Consider the following 24,039-nt stretch of genomic DNA (forward strand, 5'->3'; position numbering starts at 1 on the left):
ATCATCATAATGGAATAAAGTAAAGTAGAGCTTGCACGGAAAGAAATAAGTGTTCATTTTTTCTGCGTGCTGTACGAGAGTGGAATAACAGAGAACTATTGTGAAGGTGATTTGATGAACCCTCTCCCAGGCACTTAAGTGTTATTTGCAGAATATCCATGTAGACATAGATGTGGATGAATAAATGTCAAAGCACTAAAAACTATATTTTGTTTGTTTAAACCTCATAAAAAAGCTAATGGTGACAAGCTCTTGACTTGGTACACAGTGACAATCTCAAGTAGAGTTTCCACAACTCTAATTCCTGTTTTTACTAATGGAAACCTTTGTGCATTTTAAACATTCAATAAGACAGAGTTTGAATGTGACAGGTGCTTTGCAACTGATTGCATAACCATTCTAGAACGTAAGTTGTTTTATTTGTTTCCTATCATGATTCTGGGATAAATTATGGTGTACAAAATCATGTCATCTTGACCAGTTGACTACATCTCAGCACTTTTTTGTTGCTCACTCACGACTTTGGAGTTGTTCCTTACTGATGATGAAGAGCTGTTGAGAAGTATATCTTTACTTACACAAAAGGCAAGAATGGTAACGACGCAATACTCCAACAACATACAGGCTGAGTGAAGTTGTATAACTCCGAACAAGATTTGAGCCCTTTGCTGCAAGCTGGGATTCCACTTCTGGTAACTCCTTGAGGATCTGAAACAGTAGCATATATACTGTGTAATTATCACACTGAGAAACTGTAGAATTCTTGTATGTTACGTGTTCTGCATTTGGTATCGCAATACATTTAACACAATGGGGCTAAAAGATGTATTAGATAGGCTCACTATACCTTAACCTTAAATACTATGGGTTTATGTCAATGTTCTCACTTCAAATTTATTTAGTTGGCATTTACATTTTTATCTTACATTGGCAGATTGCAAGGATAAGTGCCTGACTTGTAATAATGACACTTCTTTTTGTGGGGTGGGGGTTGCGAGGGCACAGTGGAAACTGTTATTTGATGTTTTAGTTCAATGTAAATACAACACAGCTTCTGGAGAATGAAAACTTAAAAATGGAACCTGACAACCAAGAATGTTTTGAAAATGAGTGAGTGAAAATGGAACCTAACAACCCAAGAATGTTTTGAAAATGGTCGAGTGCTTACATGGGGGCAAAAATCGATTGTGTAAAGGAAATTCAGCAGCTATGTTTATTTCGAAAATGAATTTAATATTGGCAAGATTATCTGAGCAATCATAAGCAGTACTGGGAAATCAATAAACCTGGTTTGGGAGTGCTGTGTAAACATAGGAGCTATGTCAAGAATTATGCCCATGTTCAAAGTTGTTTCATTTTTCATCTACTGCTGCATTCTATAACTGTGTGCATCCTTTCCACATAAATTCATGAGCAAATATTCAGATAGTGAATTTCATATAATAAATGTGATAGACATTGCTTGATGAACTTGGAAACTACTGAACTCACATACAATGGCTTGGAAATATATGATATTTCAACAAAAAAAGGAAAATTTGTTGAGCAGGACATGCCTCTACTGTTTGCACTGTGATTGATCTTATAATATCTAGACAAGTATTGAAGGAGGCTTTGCACTGGGAGCTACAATGTCAGGTGGGTAACGGGACCCCCCTAAGGTAAGTCTTTCCATTCCCGGGATTGGAATGACTCCTTACCCTCTCCCTTAAAACCCACATCCTTTCGTCTTTCCCTCTCCTTCCCTCTTTCATGAAGAAGCAACCGTTGGTTGCGAAAGCTAGAAATTTTGTTTGTGTGTTTGTTTGTTATTTTACAATATTTAATCTGTTATAGAATTATGAGGCAGATTATATGCTTGAGTATTATAAGTTGTTTGAAGATAAAAAATTCCTCTATAGGAATCAACATGAATTTTGCAAATATCCATGATATCCAGAAGGCAGAAGACAGGTACACTCAGCTTAATGTTGTGCTTCTCAATTTTCATAGAGCATTTTATACATTTCAACACAGCCACTGACTTCATGAAATAAGAGTCTTACAGAATAATGGCCAGCTTTATGATTGGACTAAGTACTTTCTTGCAGATAGACCTCAGTATGTAATTTTTAATGGAGAGAAGTCATCAGACATGAAAGTAACTTCTGGAGTACCTCATGTGTGTTAGAGGGTCATTACTGTTTGTGATACTTACAATCCATTTGGTGGATAACAGAGGAAGCTTCCTGAGCCTGTTCACAGACAATTTTGTTGAATACAGGGAAGTGACAATGGCAGAACATTGTAACAAAATGCAGGATGACCACCAAGGGATCACGTGTTGCAAAGACTTGTAGTTAACCCTCAATATAAACAAATGTAGTTTATGGAAAGGATAAACTAGTAGCAGAGAGGCATGATGAAAAAAAAAAAAAAAAAGCTAGAAACGTTCAGCTTTTGGACGAAGTCATTCATCAAATGTAGAAAACTCACACATATTCACACAATCACAACACATGTACATATGAACACTGTCACCTCTAGGCACTAGTCGGGCTTGTATGAATGTGTGCTGTGTGTTTTCTACTTCTGACGAAGGACTTTGTCTGAAAGCTGAATATTTCCAGCATTCTTTCTTGTTGCGCGTGCCTGTGACTCAGTGGCTTCTTTATGTGGTGAGTAGCAATATACCCTTTCCATAATTGTATACAGTGTGTACTTCATTATAAATGGAGTTCCTCAGCACATGACCTTTGTGTTTCCATGTCAACCCAATGACACTGTCAATTATGATTGCAATGGGCTTGGGATCCTCAAGATCGGACCACAGATCAATAGACATGTGATGTTTGATCAGATGAATCACATTTCTTGTTACACCACACACTGTAATACAGGTAAATGGCTGCTCAAAACATGTCATGCCATGGAGGTAGAATGATCAAGATAGTATTATGCTATGGGGAACACTGACCTTAGATTCTATGAGATCTGTGGCAGTAATTTAAGTAACTATGACAGATGTGGCCTATGTGAACATTATTGTGGACCAACTGCATCCCTTCACCCTTCATGTCTCCTCTAATGGCAAAGGCATTCACTAGCAGAATAACTGTTCAGGCCAGAACTGTGCTACAGTGATTTGAGGAGCATAATAGTGAACTCACAATGGTGTCTTGGCTATCAAATTCACCAGGTCTGAACCAGGTGGGACACATCTGGGATGCTTCCAGGTATCAGCTCCATGCCCACAACCCATCAACCTGCAATTTATGGGAACTGTGTGAACAATGTTTAAACATCTGGTGCCACATCCCTACAGAAATACACCAAGGACTTGTTGAATACATGCTGAGCACAATCACTGCTGTATTGGTTTCTAAAGGTGAACCAACAAGCTATTAAGAGGTGTTCATTCTTAGGCTCAGTGCACATTTTCACTGTTGCAATAGGATGACAAAGTGAGTACATTTGAAAGTTGATGCTGTGATGTGAAAAAATAAAAATAAAAATCCGTGACAGGAAATTTAGGTTTCAAACTAAAAGTTTAAACCAAGAGTAGGTACAAACAAAAGTGCAGTTAGTCAGTCACACAACAGCATAAGATTAAATGTTTCTATTTTAAATGCAAGTAGTGTCAGCTACTGACTGGCAGCAGCTGTTATTTCTGTAACAGACTTTTGTGACATCACTGTACGTGACAAAATTATAATAATATATAAGAGAGAAGGAATAAATATGTCTTATGAGAATTAAGTGAAATACATGCTTGGCATGTGAAGTAAAATTTATGTTGTACCAGTATAATTAATCTCTTTGCCCCTATTTGTATTAATTATTGTCATTTATGTTCAGAAATGACTAGGCAATGCTTGTTTGTTGATCTAAACTCATTTTGACCTTTCATAGACAGTATACACTGAAGTGACAAAAGTTATCAGATAGTGATATATACATAAGCAGATGACGGTAATATCACATACAAAAGATGTAAAAGGGTAGTGCACTGGTGGAGCTGTCGTGGGTATTTAGGTGATTCATGTCAAAAGGTGTCCAATGTGATTATGGCCGCTTGAAAAGAATTAACAGACTTTCAACACAGAATGATAGTTGCAGCTAGGTGCATGGGACATTATGTTTCAGAAATTATTAGGAAATTCAATATTCTGAGTTCCACAATGTCAAGAGTGTGCTGAGAACACCAAATTTCAAGCATTACCTCCCAGCAAGGACAATGTAATGGCGGAAGGCCTGCACACTTAATGACCGAGAGCAGCGGCATGTAGATTTGTCAGTGCTAACAGATAAGCAACGTGTGTGAAATAACCATCAGAAATCAGTGTGGGATGTTATTAATGGCTTATGGCAGCAGATGTCCAATGCAAGTGCCTTCGTTAACAGTACGACATCGCCTGCAGTACCTCTCATGGGCTCGTGACCATATCGGTTGGAACCTACATGACTGGAAAACCCTGGTCTGGTGCAGACCCCAGAAAGCCATGGACCCAAGTTGTCAACAAGGTATTGTGCAAGCTGGTGGTGGCTCCATAATGGTGTAGGCTGCTGTGTTTTCATAGAATGGACTGGGTCCTCTGGTCCAACTGAACTGATCACTGACTGTAAATGGCTGTGTTCAGCTACTTGGAGACCATTTGCACCCATTCATGGACATCATGTTATGGATGACAATGTGCCATGTCACTAGGTCACAACTGTTAGCATATGGTTTGAAGAAAATTTTGGACAGCTTGGGTGAATGATTTGGCCACCCATATCACCCGACATGAATCCCTTTGAACATTTATGGAACATAATCAAGAGGTCAATTCATGCACAAAATCCTGCACTGCAACACTTTTGCAATATTATGGAGGGCTATAGAAGCAGCATGGTTCAATATTTCTGCAGGGGGCTTCCTATAACTTGTTGAGTACATGCCAGGTTGAGTTGCTGTGCTAAGCCAGGAAAAAGGAGGTCTGACAATGCTTTTGTCACCTAAGTGTAACTGGCAAAGAGTAACTGCCTGCATTTTTATCTTAACAGTACTACATTTTCACCTAAAACATGTGAGGTCTGTTCAATAAATTCCAGAACATTCGTAGTTTCGTGCCAATGGTGTGTTGGACAACAATGTGGTTGGCATCTCTGCACATGCCTGTGTTCAATGTATAACTGTTGGAAGTTTCATTGTTGCATATCTGTTAGTTGTTGCTCAGTGCGGTACTGAGTAAAATGTTGGGTCACACAGTTTGCGAATTTCCAGATGGCAGAGTTAGAGGAGCAACATGACTGTATTAAATTTTGTGTGAAACTCAAGAAAACCACTACAGAGATAAACCAAATGATGCAGGAAGCCTATGGTGATGAGTAGTAAGTGTTACAAATGCTTCACATGGTTTAAAAATGGCCAGATGGAATTTAAAGATGACTCTCGTTCACGACGCCCTTCGACGTCTACTGATGATGCACACGTCAGGAACATAAATGAAATTCTGCGTGCCAATAGAACACAGACTGTCCAAGAGATTGCAGAAGAATGTAACATTTCAGTTGGATCATGTCATGAAATCATGTCACAGCATCTAGGAATGTATCATGTTGTCGCCAAGTTCGTTTCATGGTTCATAAGTCAAGACCAGAAAGACAATCACCTGGTAAGCTGTGAAGAGCTTCTGGATTGGGCAAATGAGAACGAGATGCTCCTTAAGAGAATCATAACTGGCGATGAGATGTGGGTCTAAGGTTATGATGTTGAGATCAGGGTTCAATCTTTCCAAAGACTCAGGTAAGGTTCTCCAAGACAAAAATGCTGGTCAGGTCAGGTCAGGTCAAATGTCAAAGCTGTGCTGAGAGTTTTCTTTGACTTTGAAAGATTAGTTCATCATGAATTCATGCCACAGGGACAAATTATTAATCAATGGTATTATTGGGACGTGTTGCGGTGCCTGTGAGAAAACATCAGAAGGAAACAGCCTGAAATGTGGCGAGACAATTCATGTCTCTTGCATCACAATAATGCACCCACACACTCATCCATGTTGGTGTGATTATTACACAAAAAACAAAATCACTGTGCTGCCTCATCCTTCAGACTCTCCAGATCTGGCCCCTGTGGACTTTTTTTTTATTTCCAAAGGTGAAAACACTATTGAAAGGACAAAGATTTGCAACAATAGACCAGACAAAAGAAAATTTGCAGATGGCACTTCGCGCAATCCAATAACAGGCATACCAATACTGCTTTCGGAAGTAGAAATGGTGTTAGGAGTAGTGTACCAATTGTGGAGGAGACTATTTTAAATGAGATCATGTACAATAAGTAAAAGGTAAGCATAAAAAAATTTGTAGACAAAGTTCTGGCATTTTTTGAACAGACGTCTATCTCTGGGAGTAAGTACCATACCACAGTATAAGTGAAAGAGACTATGTATGTTCTGTATCTCTCACTATAAACAAGACAGTGTACAATAACACACTTTCTGATGACTTACTTTCTCTCCCCCCTTGCAACGCGTGCGCGCACACACACACACACACACACACACACACACACACACACACACACTCTATATTTACCATGTATTAGATTCTTCACATCACTGCTTAAGTGGTCAAGATTTTTTATAGTGAAATACCTCACTCCTTTCTGCACCACGATTTGACTAAGTGAGGGATAGTGTGAGTCATTTCCCCTTGAAGTAATGTATTTGTGAATGGTATAATTGTTCTTGACGTGTGATTGATCACTTACAACAAACTTCCAGAGAAAGGGTAAATATAGCGTGAGGCTATTGCCAGTATGGTCAATTGTTTGAAAAGCTGTCTCCAATTGATTCTAAAGTGGACACCACATAATATTAAAAGTTCCTATGCAATAAATACTTTCTTCTTTAATGAAGATTAGTACCAGAATATGATGCAATAACTGTGAATGAAAATAGGAGAGAGAAGCTTTTTCCTCCATAATGCAACAGTTGCAGAGCTTTCATGTTTAAAATCATCTGCAACATATGATTTCCGGTTCAGGATGTTAACAACATAATTACTAAATATTTGGAATATTCTTTTTCATTTATTGATATTCCCTCATGCATTATTTCCACTTGTATGGCAACCCTTTGGCAGTATACAGTTGCATTTACTGTATTTTTGCAGTGAGTAGTACAATGGATTAGAATCTGGGAGAACAACGATTAAAACCCGCAGCCAACCATTATTATTTAGGTTTTCCAAGATTCTCCTAAACTGCTTCAGGCAAATGCTGGGATGGTTCCTTAGAAAGTACTTGGTCAATTTCCTTTCCCATCTCTCCCTAATCCGAGCTTGTGCTCTGTCTCTAATGATCTTATTGTTGATGGGAGGTTAAACACTAATTTCCTCCTCCCCCCCCCCCTACTGTATTGTATCTAAGGTCAATGAAAAATCATTTGCAGAGATCTATTTATTGCTTGTCAAGAAAATTTTATTTACATTTTCGAAAGAGTAGAAACATTAGCCATTGACAGATACATAAATAAGTCTAAAAACGCTGTCTGAAGGTGCTGTTCTGGGACTGCAGGGCTACAGCTTGACTAGGGAGAGGGATTGTGTCGGGTGGGGCACAGCAGTTCTGCAGCTTGACTGGAATGAGGGGTTCTGTTGGGTGGAATGGGTGCGGCAAGGAATGAGGCAGCAACTGAGAAGAAGGGCTGGGAAAGGGTGGCTGATGGCTGGGACGGAGACAGCATGTGCAAGGGAGAAGAATGCATGAGTGAGAAGCAGCAAGTGTAAGGGATAGATGTGTGACACCCTCTTCCCTGCGGTCTCCCCCACCCCTCCCCCTTTTTTTACTGTCACCTCTCCCAATGCACTTCCCCAAGTAATTGTATTCATGCTCAACAAACAGTGGGATAGGTTATAAGAGAGATTATTTGTTTCTCAGAGAGCCTCATGCACATTAGTCTAAGAGTTGTTATACCAAAATGAGCACAAAATATATGATTTCCTAAAACATACATCTTACTCAGCGATTGCAATGGTAAAATTAGAGAAATTAAGGTCCTTATGAAGATTTACTGACAGTCTTTTTGCCTGTGTACCACCTGACAATGAAATAGGTAAGGGGGAATGAGGCTGGTGCACTATGTATCCTAAATCACCAGCTGTATGTTGGCTTGTGGAGTATAAATGTAAACAAATCTACTTTTATGGTTATAGCATTTAGTGGGGATTATTTTTTCAGGTGAAAACAGATCTAAATTGAAATTAGAATTATATTATGACCTTCAGCTGCTAAACGGAGGTTATGAAATCTAAATACTATGCATCAAAGTGTTTTGTTCTCATTAAAATGTAATTGCAAGTATTGTCAGTCACTGTACAAAATCTGTTTATAGTGCTATTGCAAAGAACCGACAGGGGCTAGAGAAAAATACTTTTCAGACTGAACACAGACAAATATGAATGGAATTTACTATCTGAAGTGGTAAAGACTTCTCATACCTATTTATTTATGGAGATGACGGAAATCACAAGAACTATAACAGATTCAAGAGAAGAGGAGAAAGCATATGAAATACAGTGTGTGAAGCCCACCAGTATGTCATGTCTCTGCTATGATGCAAGCAGAGACTAAATATAATGGACAGCATGCATGGAGCATTTATCACAAAAGATTTAAGCTTCTAAACTTATGAGTTTATTTACGAGGAAGTACAAATTTAACTGCTCCTGCTCATCACACAAGAAACATATGAATTTCATGATCAATGTCAACCTCTTACCTGAATACACACATCAATGAGATTGTAAATACTTAAGGCCAATTCCATTAGATCAAACAAAAATGCCACATGTTCTTGCACGGGTAAGTAATTAGAATTTCCTGAAAAGAAACAAGTTCGTAAGTCAAGTTACAGATATTTCCATTTTATGATCCTATTATTTACTGAAATTTCATTTCAATGTTCTAATAAAACTTACGGAAATTTAAAGACTGTAATTAATGTTTCTAGCAAAAGCTAATGAAATGTACTCACCACTTGCAAAAGAACTCAGCATTTCAATAACAGTTACTGCACACTGCCATGTGACTGCATGTTGATCAAAAAATGACATACTTTGCACTTTGGCAGTCACTGCTTCAAAATTGAACTCTCCACGGGAATGCTTCTTCACTTTACCACCTAAAATGAGACACTTATTTCAAGATTATTTCCACAAGAACATAAAAAGAATTACATTTGTTTTCAGTTTCTCTGAGCCAGAGTTAACCCAATTATTTTTTGGACATCTGTGTTAGTGCCCAGAGAGGCACAACAAAAAGACAACTCACACACATACCTGCAGTCTCGGGCAACTGAAACTACACCTAATGCTGTATCAAACATTTCAGGTTTGTTTTTCCTATTCATTGGCATTAACTTACATTTTCCCCTTATTTAGAGCTAGCTACGATTTGTCACACCAACTACAAATTTCGCTTAAGTCATTTTTGTATATTCCTACAGCCACTCAATTCTGATTCCTTATCGTAAACCACAGCATCACCAGCACACAACCACAGATTGCTGTTCACCCTGTCTGCCAAATCATTTACGTATATACAGGGTGTTACAAAAAGGTACGGCCAAACTTTCAGGAAACATTCCTCACACACAAATAAAGAAAAGATGTTATGTGGACATGTGTCCGGAAACGCTTAATTTCCATGTTAGAGCTCATTTTAGTTTCATCCACCTACGCTCAATGGTGCACGTTATCATGATTTCATACGGGATACTCTACCTGTGCTGCTAGAACATGTGCCTTTACAAGTACGACACAACATGTGGTTCATGCACTATGGAGCTCCTGCACATTTCAGTCGAAGTGTTCGTATGCTCCCCAACAACAGATTCGGTGACTGATGGATTGGCAGAGGTGGACCAATTCCATGGCCTCCATGCTCTCCTGACCTCAACCCTCTTGACTTTCATTTATGGGGGCATTTGAAAGCTCTTGTCCACACAACCCAACGGTACCAAATGTAGAGACTCTTCGTGCTCGTATTGTGGACGGCTGTGAGAAAATACGCCATTCTCCAGGGCTGCATCAGCGCATCAGGGATTCCATGCGACGGAGGGTGGATGCACGTATCCTCGCTAACGGAGGACATTTTGAACATTTTCTGTAACAAAGTGTTTGAAGTCACGCTGGTACATTCTGTTGCTGTGTGTTTCCAGTCCATGAATAATGTGATTTGAAGAGAAGTAATAAAATGAGCTCTAACATGGAAAGTAAGCGTTTCTGGACACATGTCCACATAACATATTTTCTTTCTTTGTGTGTGAGGAATGTTTCCTGAAAGTTTGGCCGTACCTTTTTGTAACACCCTGTAGAGAACAACAGCGGTCCTCTATCAAACTTCCATGGGGCACTCCTGATGACACCCTTCATGTGTATCCATGGCCCATTTAATACATGTCCAGTTCATCTCCGTCTTCAGCGTTTCTTTATGTTCTCCCCATCTCTCTGCGTCCATCTCCTTTCTCTCAGACCATCTCCCCCTTCCCCTCACTGCATCAATCTCTCCCTCCCCCTTCCCCTCACTGCAGAAATCTCCACCTCGCCCTTCTCTCTGTACGTCTCCTACTGTCCCCCCTCACTCTCCAACTCCTCCTTCACCCACACCCTATCTGTCCCATCCTACCCTCCACTGTCCATCTCCTAATCCCCCCTCTATCTGTCAATCTCCTCCTCCTCAGTCCCTCATGTCCTCTCCCCCCCCCCCCCCTCCCACCACTTTTCTCTGCCCCTCTCCACCTCCCCATTCCCCCCTCCCTCTCTACTCAGCCTATCCTATGGAAGCCAGAAGGTTCTAAGCTCCACAGTGCCTATTCCCAGAGTAGTATGTGTACCAAATTTGCTTGAAATTGATCCATTGTTTTAGGAGAAGATGCTGGACATACATGCACAAAAAATGCATACATACTCATATTTTCTGTTTTCTGTCATTTCTTAGTTGCTTCTAAATGTACAAAGGTATGTTATATCTATGCAACTAAATGAAAGACAGTTTGTTTCTTGCCATAAGTGTTTCAATTCTTTTATTTATGAAACAGATTCAGTGCCCTGTAATACAGATTTCTTTTTGTACATACAACAAATGGACTATTCTGTACTTACAATGTTACCATGTTACATTATGCCATTATTTTCTTTTGTTTTGCAGATTAGAAACAACTTTTATGGCACAAATTTTGTGAGATTAAATTACTGTTTGGTGTTACAATTTCCAGTGTGCTCCTGGAGTCACATTCATTCGGTCCCTTTGCTCCAGCTGGCTGATTTATGGCGTTTTTTCAGCCACATTTATTACAACACATCACCTGCATATTTGATTTTGCGATCGACATGTGTATCATTACAGTATGTAGTACTGCCAATTGTTGCTGTCTGTCCAGCTCCTGTCTTTTGTTCCAGTTGTGTGTGATTTGATATTTTTCATTTGGGGTTTGTTATTGTTTTAGGGGCTAACATGATTAGTGAGTTATTGTTTTATTGATTTGGTCATTGATAGCTTTCTTTTTCACTGCAAAGGCACTTTGTATGTGAAAGTTTTCTTCTAATATCTGGAGTTTTTGTTGTGCTTGTTCACATCTTTTTCCAATGTTGGATGGTTCATGTCTATGTTTTATCAGGCGTTCAGCAAAGGGAGAACAGCCGTTTTCAAACTTCCAGCCTCTCATATGTTCTTTATCCCTGGTTGTCATCCCCAGATATACTGATTCTCACATTCTTGGCATTCTAACTGGTATATACCTGCTCCTTGGTATTTATCTGCTTTGTCTTTTGTTGTTTGTAAATGTGACTGGAGCGTGTTTCTTGTTCTGTAGGCAAAGTGTAATCCCTGTTGCTTTAATATTTTTGCTTTCCAGTGTGTTGATTTGTGTTTGTCTGTTAAAGTGTAGTCATGTCATGAGTGTTACCGCTTTGTATTTCCGTGCATGCTGTAATGTCTGTGGGGATTTTTGCTGTTTGTGTCCTCTACTTGCTTTATTTTTCTTTAGTTGTGTTTTGATTTTTTGGTTGAGTCTTTGTACAATACGGGTGTTGAAACCATTATTTGTGGTTATGAGTTGTACTGTTTGTAGTTCTTTTGTATAGTTTTCTTTGCTGAGTGAGATATTATTTGATCTTCATAACAGGTGTCATAGGGCCGCAACTTTTTTTTTTTTTTTTTTTTTTTTTTTTTTTTTTTTTTTTTTTTTTTTTTTTTTTTTTTGTGGGTGGTCGGGTGAAGCATGTATAATTGTAACTGTTGCTGTTCATTTCCTGAAGATGTTAAATGCGTGTTTATTGCTGTCTCTATTGTTCTATCCAAGAAATGTATTTGCTTTTGTGTTACTTTTTCCAGGGGGAGCTGAACATTTTTATGTATATTACTTATGTTTGTGTGAAGCTTATCTGCTTTCTCTGTTGGTTCATCTACCATACAAATTATGTCATCAACATATCTGTACCAATAAACAATATTTTATCCCAATTCCACAACTGTTTATTTTCTTCGTGATGACTGTATTGAACACTATATGTTCTCTATGAGGTTGATGAATATGTTTGCCAATGTTCCTGGTATTGGGAGTTCCACTGGAGGCCCATATTTTTGTAAGTAATATTCCTTTTCAACTTTAAAGTAATTTTGGTGTACGGTTGCTTTGAGGGTTGTTGTTATTGGGTTGTTTTTGGGGAAGGAGACCAGACAGCGAGGTCATCGGTCTCATCGGATTAGGGAAGGACGGGGAAGGAAGTCGGCCGTGCCCTTTGAAAGGAACCATCCCAGCATTTGCCTGGAGGAATTTAGGGAAATCACGAAAAACCTAAATCAGGATGGCCGGACGTGGGATTGAACCTTCGTCCTCCCAAAAGCGAGACTGCTTTGAGGGTTTGGGTTATTTTATTAATATTGCCTGCAGGTAGTTTGTTGTATGCCAGTAAGTTTTCTTTCAATTAGTTTTACTGTGTCTCCAAGAATTATCAAGGTGTACATGTTCCCTATGTCAAAAGAAATGAGTGAGGCCTGAACCACCCAACATGGAACAAGATGTGAACAAGCACAACAAAAAAACTCCTGACATTAGAAGAAAATTTTCACATACAAAGAGCCCTTGCAATGAAGAAAAAAAAAAGGCAATTAATGACTGAATCAATATAAGCAATAACTCGCTGATAACCTGCAAATAGCATTTCTCTCTTGTTCCCCCGTCTATGATTTTTACCACCCACATTTCCCTTCAGTACCAAACTCGTGTTTCCTTGATGTCTTATAATGTGTGCTATTAACTGATCCCTCCTTCTAGTCAGGTTATGCCACGAATTTCTTTTCTCCACATTTCTGTTTACCTCCTCATTAGTTATGTGATCTACCAACCTAATAGTCAGCATTCTTCTTTCACACTACATTTCAAATGCTTGTAATCTCTTTTTGTCTAAACTGTTTATCGTCATTTTTCACTTCCGTATACGGCTACACTCAGATACATACATCAGAAAAGACTTCCTAACACTTCAATGTATGTTTGATGTTAACAAACTTCTCTTCTTAAGAAATGCTTTTCTTGACATTGTCAGTCCACAATTTATATCCTCTCTAATGCTGCCATTATCAGTCATTCTGCTCCCCAAATAGCAAATCGCATCTACCACTTCAAGTGTCTCCTTTCCAAATCTAATTCCCTCGGTATCACCTGACTTAATTCAACAACATTCCATTATCCTTGTTTTGCTTTTGTTATGCTTATCTTACATCCTCCTTTCATGACACTGTCCATTCCGTTCAACTGCTCTTCCAAATCCTTGGCAGTCTCTGGCACAATTACAATGTCATCGGCAAATCTCAAAGTTTTTATTTCTTCTTCCTGATGTTCAATTCCTACTCCAAAAGTTTTCTTTGCTTTCCTTTATTGCTAGCTCAATGTACAGAATGAATAACACTGGGGAGAGGCTATACACCTGTCTCATTCCCTTCTCAACCACTGCTTTCCTTTCATGCCCCTCAACTCTTATAACATGCCTCTGGTTTCTGTACAAGTGGTAAATAGCATTTTACTCCCTTATTTCATTCCTGCCAGTTGCAGAATCTCAAAAAGAGTATTCCATTCAACGTTGTCAAAAGCAGTCTCTAAGTCTACAAGTTCTATAAACATGGGTTTGCCTTTCCTTACCCTATCTTCCAAGATAAGTCATAGGGTCAGTACTGCCTTGCGAGTTGCTACATTTCTCCAGAATCCAAACTGATCTTCCCCGAGGTTGCCTTCTACTAGTCTTTCCATTCTTCTGTAAAGATTTCTTATAAGTAATTTGCAACCATGACTTATTAAATTGATACTTGAGTAATTTTCACAGCTGTCAGCAGCTGCTTTCTTTGGAACTGGAATTATTACATTATTTTTGAAGTTTGAGAGTTTATCTCGCAGCAGTTTGATATCATGGTTTTAAATATTTTATTGTACAGCAGAGAAGAGATTTTAGAAGATTGCATATGACACTACCACAAAACTCTGATAATGATTGAAGTCTTCTGATTTTAATTCATTCAGTAGCGTTTTTTGATAAATATGTACATCTCTCCAGAATGAGATTTTCACTCTGCAGCGGAGTGTGCACTGATATGAAACTTCCTGACAGATTAAAACTGTGTGCTGGACCGAGACTCGAACTCAGGACCTTGCCTTTTGCGGGCAAGTGTTCTACCAACTGAGCTACCCAAGCACGACTCATGAAACATCCTCACAGCTTTAATTCTGCCACTAGCTTGTGTCCTAACTTCCAAACCTCACAGAAGCTCTCCTGCGAACTTGCAGAGCTAGCAATTCTGGAAGAAAGGATATTGCAGAGACATGGCTTTGTCACAGCCCGGGGGATGTTTCCAGAATGAGATTTTCACTCTGCAGTGGAGTGTGCGCTGATATGAAACTTCCTGGAAAATTAAAACTGTGTGCCGGACTGAGACTTGAACTCAGTTGGTAGAGCACTTGCCTGCGAAAGGCAAAGGACCCAAGTCCGAGTCTCAGTCCAGCACACAGTTTTAATCTGCCAGAAAGTTTCATTTCAGTGCACACTCCCCTGCAGAGCAAAAATTTCATTCTGGAAACAGCCCCCAAGCTGTGGCAAAGTCATGTCTCCGCAATATCCTTTCTTCCAGGAGTGCTGGTTCTGCAAGTTCTCAGGAGAGCTTCTGGGAAGGTAGGAGACGAGGTACTGATGGAAGTAAAGCTGTGAGGACGAGCTGTGAGTTGTGCTTGGGTAGCTCTGTTGGTAGAGCACTTACCTGAGAAAGGAAAAGGTCCCGAGTTCGAGTCTCGGTCCAGTACACAGTTTTAATCTTCCAGGAAGTTTCATGTACATCTCTGTATCCGTTTCTTCATCCAAACATTCAGTTTCCTTAACTTTTAGATTTTTGTCACTATTTTTCTTCAATAATAATAATTCAACAATGAAGGTGTGGATGCTTGGGCTTTTAGCATTACACTGTAAACATGCACTTGCCAATCTCACAATGCATCTCAAGTGTAAACACTTCTGCAGCTATTTACAGGAAGTTGCTGAAATTAACTTGCACAAGAGACTTAGAGAAGCAAACTTGTGCAAGTTTTTATTAAATGTCCCTGATAGATTTGTTACTCAGGTGACATCCAACGACTAGTCCACAATCAGAGTCATTGAGCTCTCCTGACCAACCCATCCTGTGTCACTGTTTCTCAACTGGCAACACAATAGGTAAGACCCTTGTTTATCTGTACTAGGTAGAACCGTTCATATACTGGAGTTGTGTAAGTTTCTTTTGTTTCAGACTTGTGAAGCATATGAGGGCAGCACAACTGTGTAAACATTTCACTAACAACAGTTTGATTGGAGTTGTTTGAGGCTGACGTTCTATGTAAACCATTAGCTTTTCCAGCTATGCCACTGCCTCTACATGAGGCATTATTTTTTCTCCTGAGACACCACTTTCATTGTCCACTTTGCCTTCATTGTCATTCTCTGTATTAAATCTGGTGGCAATGCAAATTTTGTCATCTCTCATCAAGCCATAGCCAGCATCACTGCCGTTCTGCAACCAGACACCTATGTCAGTATCATCTGCATCGGAACAATCAGGAATGTTTGCCAAGAATTCAGAGGTGCTGTCAACTTCACAAACTTCAGTAGTGGAATTATAAATAGTAGGCCATAATGTTTTTCCTGACTTCAGAATTGACAGTTCAGTAATTTGATCCAAAAAAAGATGCAACCATACACATCACATCTTTAATATTTACTGATTTCAATTCAGAAAGCACACCAACTTCTACCTCTTCTAGAATTAATTGACCCAGTAGCTGTCTTTTATATTCAAATTTCATATTCCCCAGTGTACTTGATCTATTGGTTGTAAAAGAGGGAAGAACTTTATTCTGATGTCACCACTGACAAGCTGCTCTGCTCCCAGAAGTGACAGTGCATTGTCAACAAAAAATGTGACCTTTGGTGTAAAGTAAAATAAAAAACATTATTATTTATTTAAAATTTTACTATCATCTTCATTAGAGTTTATTTAGAGCTCAGTTTATTATTTATATCTCTCTTCATCATTTAGCTAAAGTGTAGGGTATACATAAAGTCCGGGAACACTTTCAATTATTTATTGCATAAGAACCAAACATTGTACAGATTCATACATATGTCATTTTGAAGAGAAACCCTGAAAGTTTTTTTCATGTATACCACCCAGTGTAGTTTGGTAATTTGCTGAAAGTCAGTGCTAGTCACAAACATGGCAAGTTCAGAGGCGGAGCGTGCTTTCTGTGTGTTGGAGTTTGACAAAAAAAAAGTGTGCTACAGCTGCTCAACAGATGTTTACAACCAAGTGCAGTAAAAAGCCACCCACAAGGAAGGCCATTTACCACTGGCACAGCTAATTCGTTACAACTGATTGCTTGTGCCAGGCAAAGAGAAGCAAACGTCCCAGTGTGAGAGAAGTGAAAGTGAGGGGCATACGAGACACATTCATAAGGTGTCCAAAGAAATCAGTGCACCGTGCATCCTTTGAGCTCAAAATGGCTCCAATGACAGTATGAAAAGTCCTGTGACAGAAGCTGTCTATGAAACCATTCAAATTGGAGGTAGTGCAGAAGCTCAATGACAACAACAAAGACAAGCGTTTTGAGTTTTGTTCACAGTTGCAATTGAATGAGGATGGGGATGGCATTGTCAATTGCTTAATTTTTAGTGATGATTGCACTTTTCACACTAATGGGAAAGCATAATTGTCGAATCAGGGGTACAAAGCAGCCACAAAAATGCATTGAATTTGAGCGTGATCCCCCAAAGGTGAAAGTTTTTTGTGCCTTGTCACATCGAAAACTGTACTGGCCATTCTTATTCGCTGAGAGCACTATCACTGGATATTCCTACTTGGACATGTTGCAGCAATGGTTGATGCCTCAAATGCAATCGGACTCTCCATTCATCTTTAGCAGGATGAGGCTCCACCCAATCTTCATCTACCTGAACACGGAGCTGCCGCATCGATGTATCGGCCATGCTACATAGGAGAACAGCTGTTTCACGAAATGGCCTCCCCGATCACCATACCTCACTCCATGTGACTTTTTTCTGTGTGGACACATTAAAGATCTAGTTTATGTACTGCCTTTACCACATGATGTAGCAGAGCTCCGGGAGAAAATATGGGAAGCGACTGCCACAGTCGACAATGCTGTGTTGGAATGGATGTGGCAAGAATTGGATTCTGTATTGACGTCTGCAGAGTCCCCTCACGGTCCGTGTATCGTATGGAAGGGGGGGAAAAAAAAACTTTTAGAGTTTCTCTTCAAAATGCAATATGTATGACATCTGTACAATGTTTAGTTCTTGTGCAATAAATAATTGAAAGTGTTCATAGACTTTATGTACACCCTGTATATTGATATCATGAATGGTGAATTGCTTTTGTTGATGCTATCAGATACAAAAAAAAACTTGCTAGAAATCATCGTGCTGGGTTCCGAGTACCTAGCAGTTCAGCAGTAACTCTGCTAAAATTTTATTGGTCACCAATAATCTAGAAATATGGTTTATTGTCCATATAGAATCAACAGTGTCTGTAGAGGAATAATTACAGTTATACAATGAGATTTGGATACATGGCATCATAGGATTTCATATATTATAAAATGAGACAATAGTATTTTCCAAAGAACAAATGATCATGCATGCATAGTTGTCCAATGAAATATCCAGCGAACATCGTTCTGAAAATTCTACTGGTCTAGTCCCAATGTGAGTTATTTGCATGTGTGTGTGTGTGTGTGTGTGTGTGTGTGTGTGTTTTGTCTAATTTTGAGAAAGGCCTTGTTGGCTGAAAGCTAATTGTGTGACAGTCTTTGTTGTGCCTTTCTGCGATTCAGCATCTGTGCTATAGGATAAGTAGCAACTATCCTTTTCATTATATTGTTACATTCCAGCCTGGATTTTTCAGTGTTTCATAGAAATGAATTGTTTTATACCATTTCACCAAGAAAACATATTCTTGAGTCCTTTACATTAGTTTGAAAACGAAATATTAACTGACACTATTTGTGCTATTTAAACTGAATTAACTTCCTACAAACTTTAATGGCTGCTGGCAACAATATCCTAATTATACAAATTGAAAGAAAGCCCAATAAGCATACTCCCTCACCGAGTCTCAAGAAAAAAGTGTGTCACTTCATCACGTTAACATGACAAGGAAATTTAATCTCTACAGGGTTCTGAGTGGGTTGACCTGTTTCTTACACTACAGCTAGTAAAAACTGTTTGGCAATAAGAAAAAGGTCACTTGCACTGTGTACATGCCACAGAAATCACAATTTACATTTTCAAATAAACAACTGACATCGATACAATGGCTGATGCACTATAGGTCGAGGGCCCTCTTCCTCTGAATATCGTCTAACACTTGACATAAAATCATCACAAAACCAGGTTTTAATAATCCATTCAACAATCCATCCATGAATTATTTTGTGATTTGTAGACTGATTAACATGTTTCAATGCATGTAGATGTTTCAGTTTTCCTGTTTAAAAGGAGAGGGAATTTGTGTCTTCCAGATGCATTACTGGAACCCATAACTTTAACTTGATCTTTAAAGTTCTTATAACTCCTTACCAAGTCACATAATTTGGAAGCCAGTATGTTACTAGATACCCCCTGATTAAAAGGCCAGATTAATCTGCATTATAAATCTGACATGGAGCTAAATTTTTGGAGGAAATTATTTCTTCAAATTCTTTTTTTTATGCATCCTGCATCCACCATACCCCTGAAAAACTTTCACCCATTACTGAATGCTGGGATATGCCATAACAGGCTTTCCATCTTCCAACCAATCTTGATGGGCTGTGAAGTTAGAATCGCCACCAGGTGCCCATTGTTTAAAGTTAGTGTCTTTCACTGCAGGAATGATCAGATGTTGGAATACCACACTCTGTTCTCTCACTGAACAAAATGAATAATACTTCATCCAATGTTTCACTTCATGCTTTATTTAATGTACCGCAGTTCTGCAAATGGTCTTTAGCCATAATTATGAAGCAGAGATCTTCAATTTCTTTTCAATTCTTCTTCCAGTCCAACACAGTTGATGTCCCTGCACCATATTCTGAAACTATGTTTTTTAGCAGTTCTTTGCCTATTCTATTTAGTGTTTCTGACTTTTTTTGCAGTAAAACAATTACTTTATTTTACTTCAAAGCCATACCAGTCACGCAAAACAAGTGAACAACAGATCAGATTCTGTGTAACAGTACACTGGCATACCTTAGAAACCTTAACATCGTTAAACATAGATAGTTTGGTTTCCAAAAAGGGATTTCTACAGATCAAGAAATTTTCTCATACATCAATGATGTGTTACAATACCTAAATAGAAATAAATTGCCAGTTAGTGTGTTGTGTGGTCTCGTCAAAGCTTTTTGATTGTGTAGCCATGAGATATGTTTAGAGAAGGTATGTCATTATGAACTCACAGGGCCTTTAAGCAACTGACTTTCATCATACCTTAAAGATGGAGGATAGTTACAGATGTCTCAAAAGGCAAATCGCAAGATGTGGTTGTCCCTGAATGGGGCACAATAAAGCATGGGGTCCCCCGAGACCTGTTGCTTGTGTCCTTGCTGTTCCCAACATGTCCAACTGATCTGCCTCTATCGATTAACAAATATGGTTCACAATAGTTGCAGATGCCCAGAGTATTGTGTGGATAGCATCTAAGAGGTTCAGTTTGAATCTGGTGTCAATGAAATCCTCAAGGAAGTTTTGGCTTGGTTCACATGCAACACCCCACCAATAAATTTAATGAAGGCTAATGCCATCCCTTCCACACTAACCACAAACAGTCAGAAGTAGTTGTTATTGCACATAACGTTAATTCGCCTCACTCCATTATATTATATCGCACAATCTTTTGAAGCAAGAGCTAGTGTAAAAAATTCTTCACAGCACAAAAAAAGAACACCTAGGGTCACATGTGAGATACAGCCTCCACCCACCAACCTCATGTTGTAATCTCTTCAATCAACTTGGGATATTGACATCATCATTTCAGTACATATATTCTTCAATCTACTTTTTCAGCATTAATAACCCTGTTTGGTATGAAAATAATTGCTTACATCATGGTCAGAACTCTAGAAGAAGAGATTATTTCCACCCTGAACTGAACCAGGTGGTACTCGTAAGAAAAGGGGTAAAGGAGGGTAATACTAAAATCTTCAGTGCACTCCCTAGTAATATTAAATGCTCAAGGGACAATGTGTTTTTGTGTAGAAGTAATTTAAAGAAGCACCTGCTTGACTACGTTAGAATTCTTTTGCAGAAATAAATAAAAAAATTTCATTGAATCCCTCATGTGCTAATAGCAGTTAAGAGAAAAGTTTATTAAGTTAGTATTAACAAAAGTAAAAAGATGGATTGCTACTAACCACACAGGGGGCCCTCTGAGTTGTGGACAGGCACAATGAAAAGACTGATACACATTTAGCTTTCAGCCACAGCCTCTTTCAGAAAAGAAACCAACACACATTCACACAAGCAAGCACACCTAACACACACAAGACCACCGTCTCTGGACACTCTAGTCAGAATACAATGATACTCCATCAAATGCAAACAGCAATCCACAGTAGGGCGCGAAAGGGGGGGGGGGGGGGGTGATAGCAGGGCACGGTTGGGGAGAGAGGAGTAAGCGCTGTCTGGCAGAGCATGCAGGGTATAGATGGTAGCTAGCCAAGGCTTCCAGGTGCAGCATCAGGAGGCTGTGGGGGAGGGTGGGGAGGGGAGGGTGGGGAGGGGAGGTCGGGGACAGGGAGTGGAAAAGGAGGGTGTCAAAGAAGAGGAAAAACACCATTCCGTGCACTGGCAGAGGGCAGCACACTATGAGGGCAAGGGAATGTGGATTAGTGGGAGATGCAGGGCAGAGGGGGTGGAAACTGTTGGGTGGAGGGTATGGGAACAGTTGGTTGCCGTAGGTTGTGGCTGAGATTATTTTGGGAGTGGTGAATGTGTTGTAAAGGTAACTCCCATCTATACAGTTCAAAAGAGCTGGTGGTGGAGAGGAGGATTCAGATGATACAGGTTGTGAAACAGCCATCAAAATCAAGCATTTGTTCAGCTGCATGCTGTACCTCAGGGTAGCCCACTTTGCTATTGGCCACAGTTTGGCAGTGACCATTCGTTGTGGTGAACAGCTGGTTGGTAGTCATACCAGTATCAAAAGCTGTGAAATGATTGCAGCAGAGCTTGTATATGACGTGGCTGCTTTCAAATGTAGTGTGGCCTCTGAGCCTTAAGCCTGTGAAGGAACTGGGATAGGTAATGCTGCGTGAGTGGATTGGGTGGTTCTTGGACCTGTGTCTTCTACAGTGATCCAGCTATCCCTCCCTCTTCCCTGCCTCACTGTGGAATGTTGCTTGCATTTGATGCAACAACACTGCATTCTGGCCAGAGCAGACAGAGATAGCAGTAATGTGTGCTTGAGGTGTACTTACTTGTGTGAATCTGTGTGCTTCCTTTTCTGAAGAAAGCTCTGGCCGAAAGATAAATGTGTAACAATCTTTTGCTGTGCCTGTCTGCAACTCAAATTGCAACCTTTATGGTGAGCAGCAATCTATCCTTTTTATATTGTTGTTATTTCTACTTGGACTTTCCATGGTTTTATTTTAAGTTAATATCAAACTGTCCTCAGTTAAAACTTCACTTATTATAGCTTTATATACGCAAACATCCCTCAGGCTGTGGCTAAGCCATGTCTTCACTATATCCTTTCTTTCAGGAGTGCTAGTTCTGCAAGGTTCGCGGAAGAGCTTCTGTAAAGTTTGGAAGGTAGAAGACGAGATACTGGCAGAAGTAAAGCTGTGAGTACCGGGCGTGAGTCGTGCTTCGGTAGCTCAGATGGTAGAGCACTTGCCCGCGAAAGGCAAAGGTCCCGAGTTCGAGTCTCGGTCGGGCACACAGTTTTAATCTGCCAGGAAGTTATCTATTATAGTAAAACTAAAATTAAGTCACCCAATCTGCCGCATATACAGGCAAAAGCTGTGAGGTGGAATGTTAGCGTGAGGGGGTGTCAAGAGTGAGTAAGTGGAGACAGAGTCTTTTAACCATAGTTTTATGTTAAGAGAGTAAATGTACAGTGGAACTTCGATTTTATATTTGCTGATTTTACATTTTTCACAATTCTACACCACAAATTCATAGCCCTTGCGAAAAACCCATAAGATCACTGCTGAAAGTTTCTCAATTTTACATTTATTCCTAGAAAGGTTTACCTCGGTCTAAGTTCTTACTTGACAACTCCCCTGACTTCATCCCAGTTTCCCCCTATTGACATTTGATGTGACTGAATGAGTTATACATGGTCCAAAAGAGATGGTTTTCTCCACGGGTGGTGGTGGAGTTGAGGGAATATTTTAGGTCACTGTGGAAAGGGGGGAGACATGAGAGAGGAAACGCTGATATAATCCATGATCAGTGTTGCCAACACAACTTGCAATGTTTAGCTTCACCATGCAAGCAGCAATGGAAAAACAAGACAGTTGATAAGAAGTTTTTCGGACCCAGCCAATATGGATGAACCAGACCAGTTGCCACCTTTTCTTGTGCCACTTGTAACTGAGACTCATCTTGTTGCATGTATTTCTGATGTACTAAATTCAGCAACAATATCGATTATCAACCTTTCAAATTCAAACTCCAAGCCTCGAAGAGCTCAATGTCGGCCATTTCTGGCTAGTGAGCTTTTATTGGCTGGTGACTTGTCAAGACACTCAACAGCCAGTGCAACCACCACACCACACTAACACATGTAAAAAGAGCTCGCCTGCTGGATGTGTGGAGAGCAGGAGTGGCCCTGCAATGACGGGAGAGCATGTAAGGGTGAAAGCATTTTGTGAAGTACTGAAAATATACATTTCGTACAGGTGTTGTATTCTGGCGCAGATGTCACACAGAAATAGAACAAGGGTGTTGCAATGGCACATTTTAACGAGTTTCTTGTTCAAATCTGACACGATACAGTTGTAACAACAACATTGACTACTCAAATATATACTTTGCACCACACACTGTAAATCATAACGATTGGCAGCAGTGATAGAGGACATGAACTGAAACTCTAGCATCCGAGTTTTCTTTCAAATTTACATTTTACAAAGTATACAAAAAATACACTACACCAAATTTTAAGAAGCTTGTAACATCAACTGGGGAGGTAAACACATTTTTTTACATCTCTGTTTCTCTCATTGAGCCTTAAATAACACTTTGATAGTGGTGAGCATCTGAAGTGTGGCTCATAAGAAAAGCATTAAACAATAACAGCAATGGTGACAAATTTTATCATTGAGCAAATGCCCACATTTATGCTTATGGTTTAACCACTTAGCTGAAGTGATATTTTTGTTTTAATTCACCATGTTCATCAATTTTTGCTTTCTTGTGGGTGAACACACAGGAAACATCTCTCAAAACTTGTGTTTTGATTTATAATTTGTGGTCGTAGCATGTCGGGAAATA

General features: G+C 39.5%; 1 protein-coding gene across 4 annotated transcripts in view; it reads right to left on the minus strand.

The window, feature by feature from the left end:
- The window catches only part of LOC126336849 (mediator of RNA polymerase II transcription subunit 12), a 356,148-nt gene that overhangs the window by 214,537 nt on the left and 117,572 nt on the right, over positions 1-24,039 (minus strand). For all 4 annotated transcript variants that reach the window (XM_050000939.1, XM_050000937.1, XM_050000940.1 and 1 more), the window contains 3 exons: positions 9,000-9,146; positions 8,745-8,845; positions 579-708 (listed from right to left, as the gene is read on the minus strand). In XM_050000939.1, coding sequence (XP_049856896.1) covers positions 579-708; positions 8,745-8,845; positions 9,000-9,146 — 378 coding nt within the window. The remainder of the gene's footprint in view (positions 1-578; positions 709-8,744; positions 8,846-8,999; positions 9,147-24,039) is intronic.

Source organism: Schistocerca gregaria, chromosome 2 (genome assembly GCF_023897955.1).
Source record: "Schistocerca gregaria isolate iqSchGreg1 chromosome 2, iqSchGreg1.2, whole genome shotgun sequence".
NCBI lineage: Eukaryota > Metazoa > Arthropoda > Insecta > Orthoptera > Acrididae > Schistocerca > Schistocerca gregaria.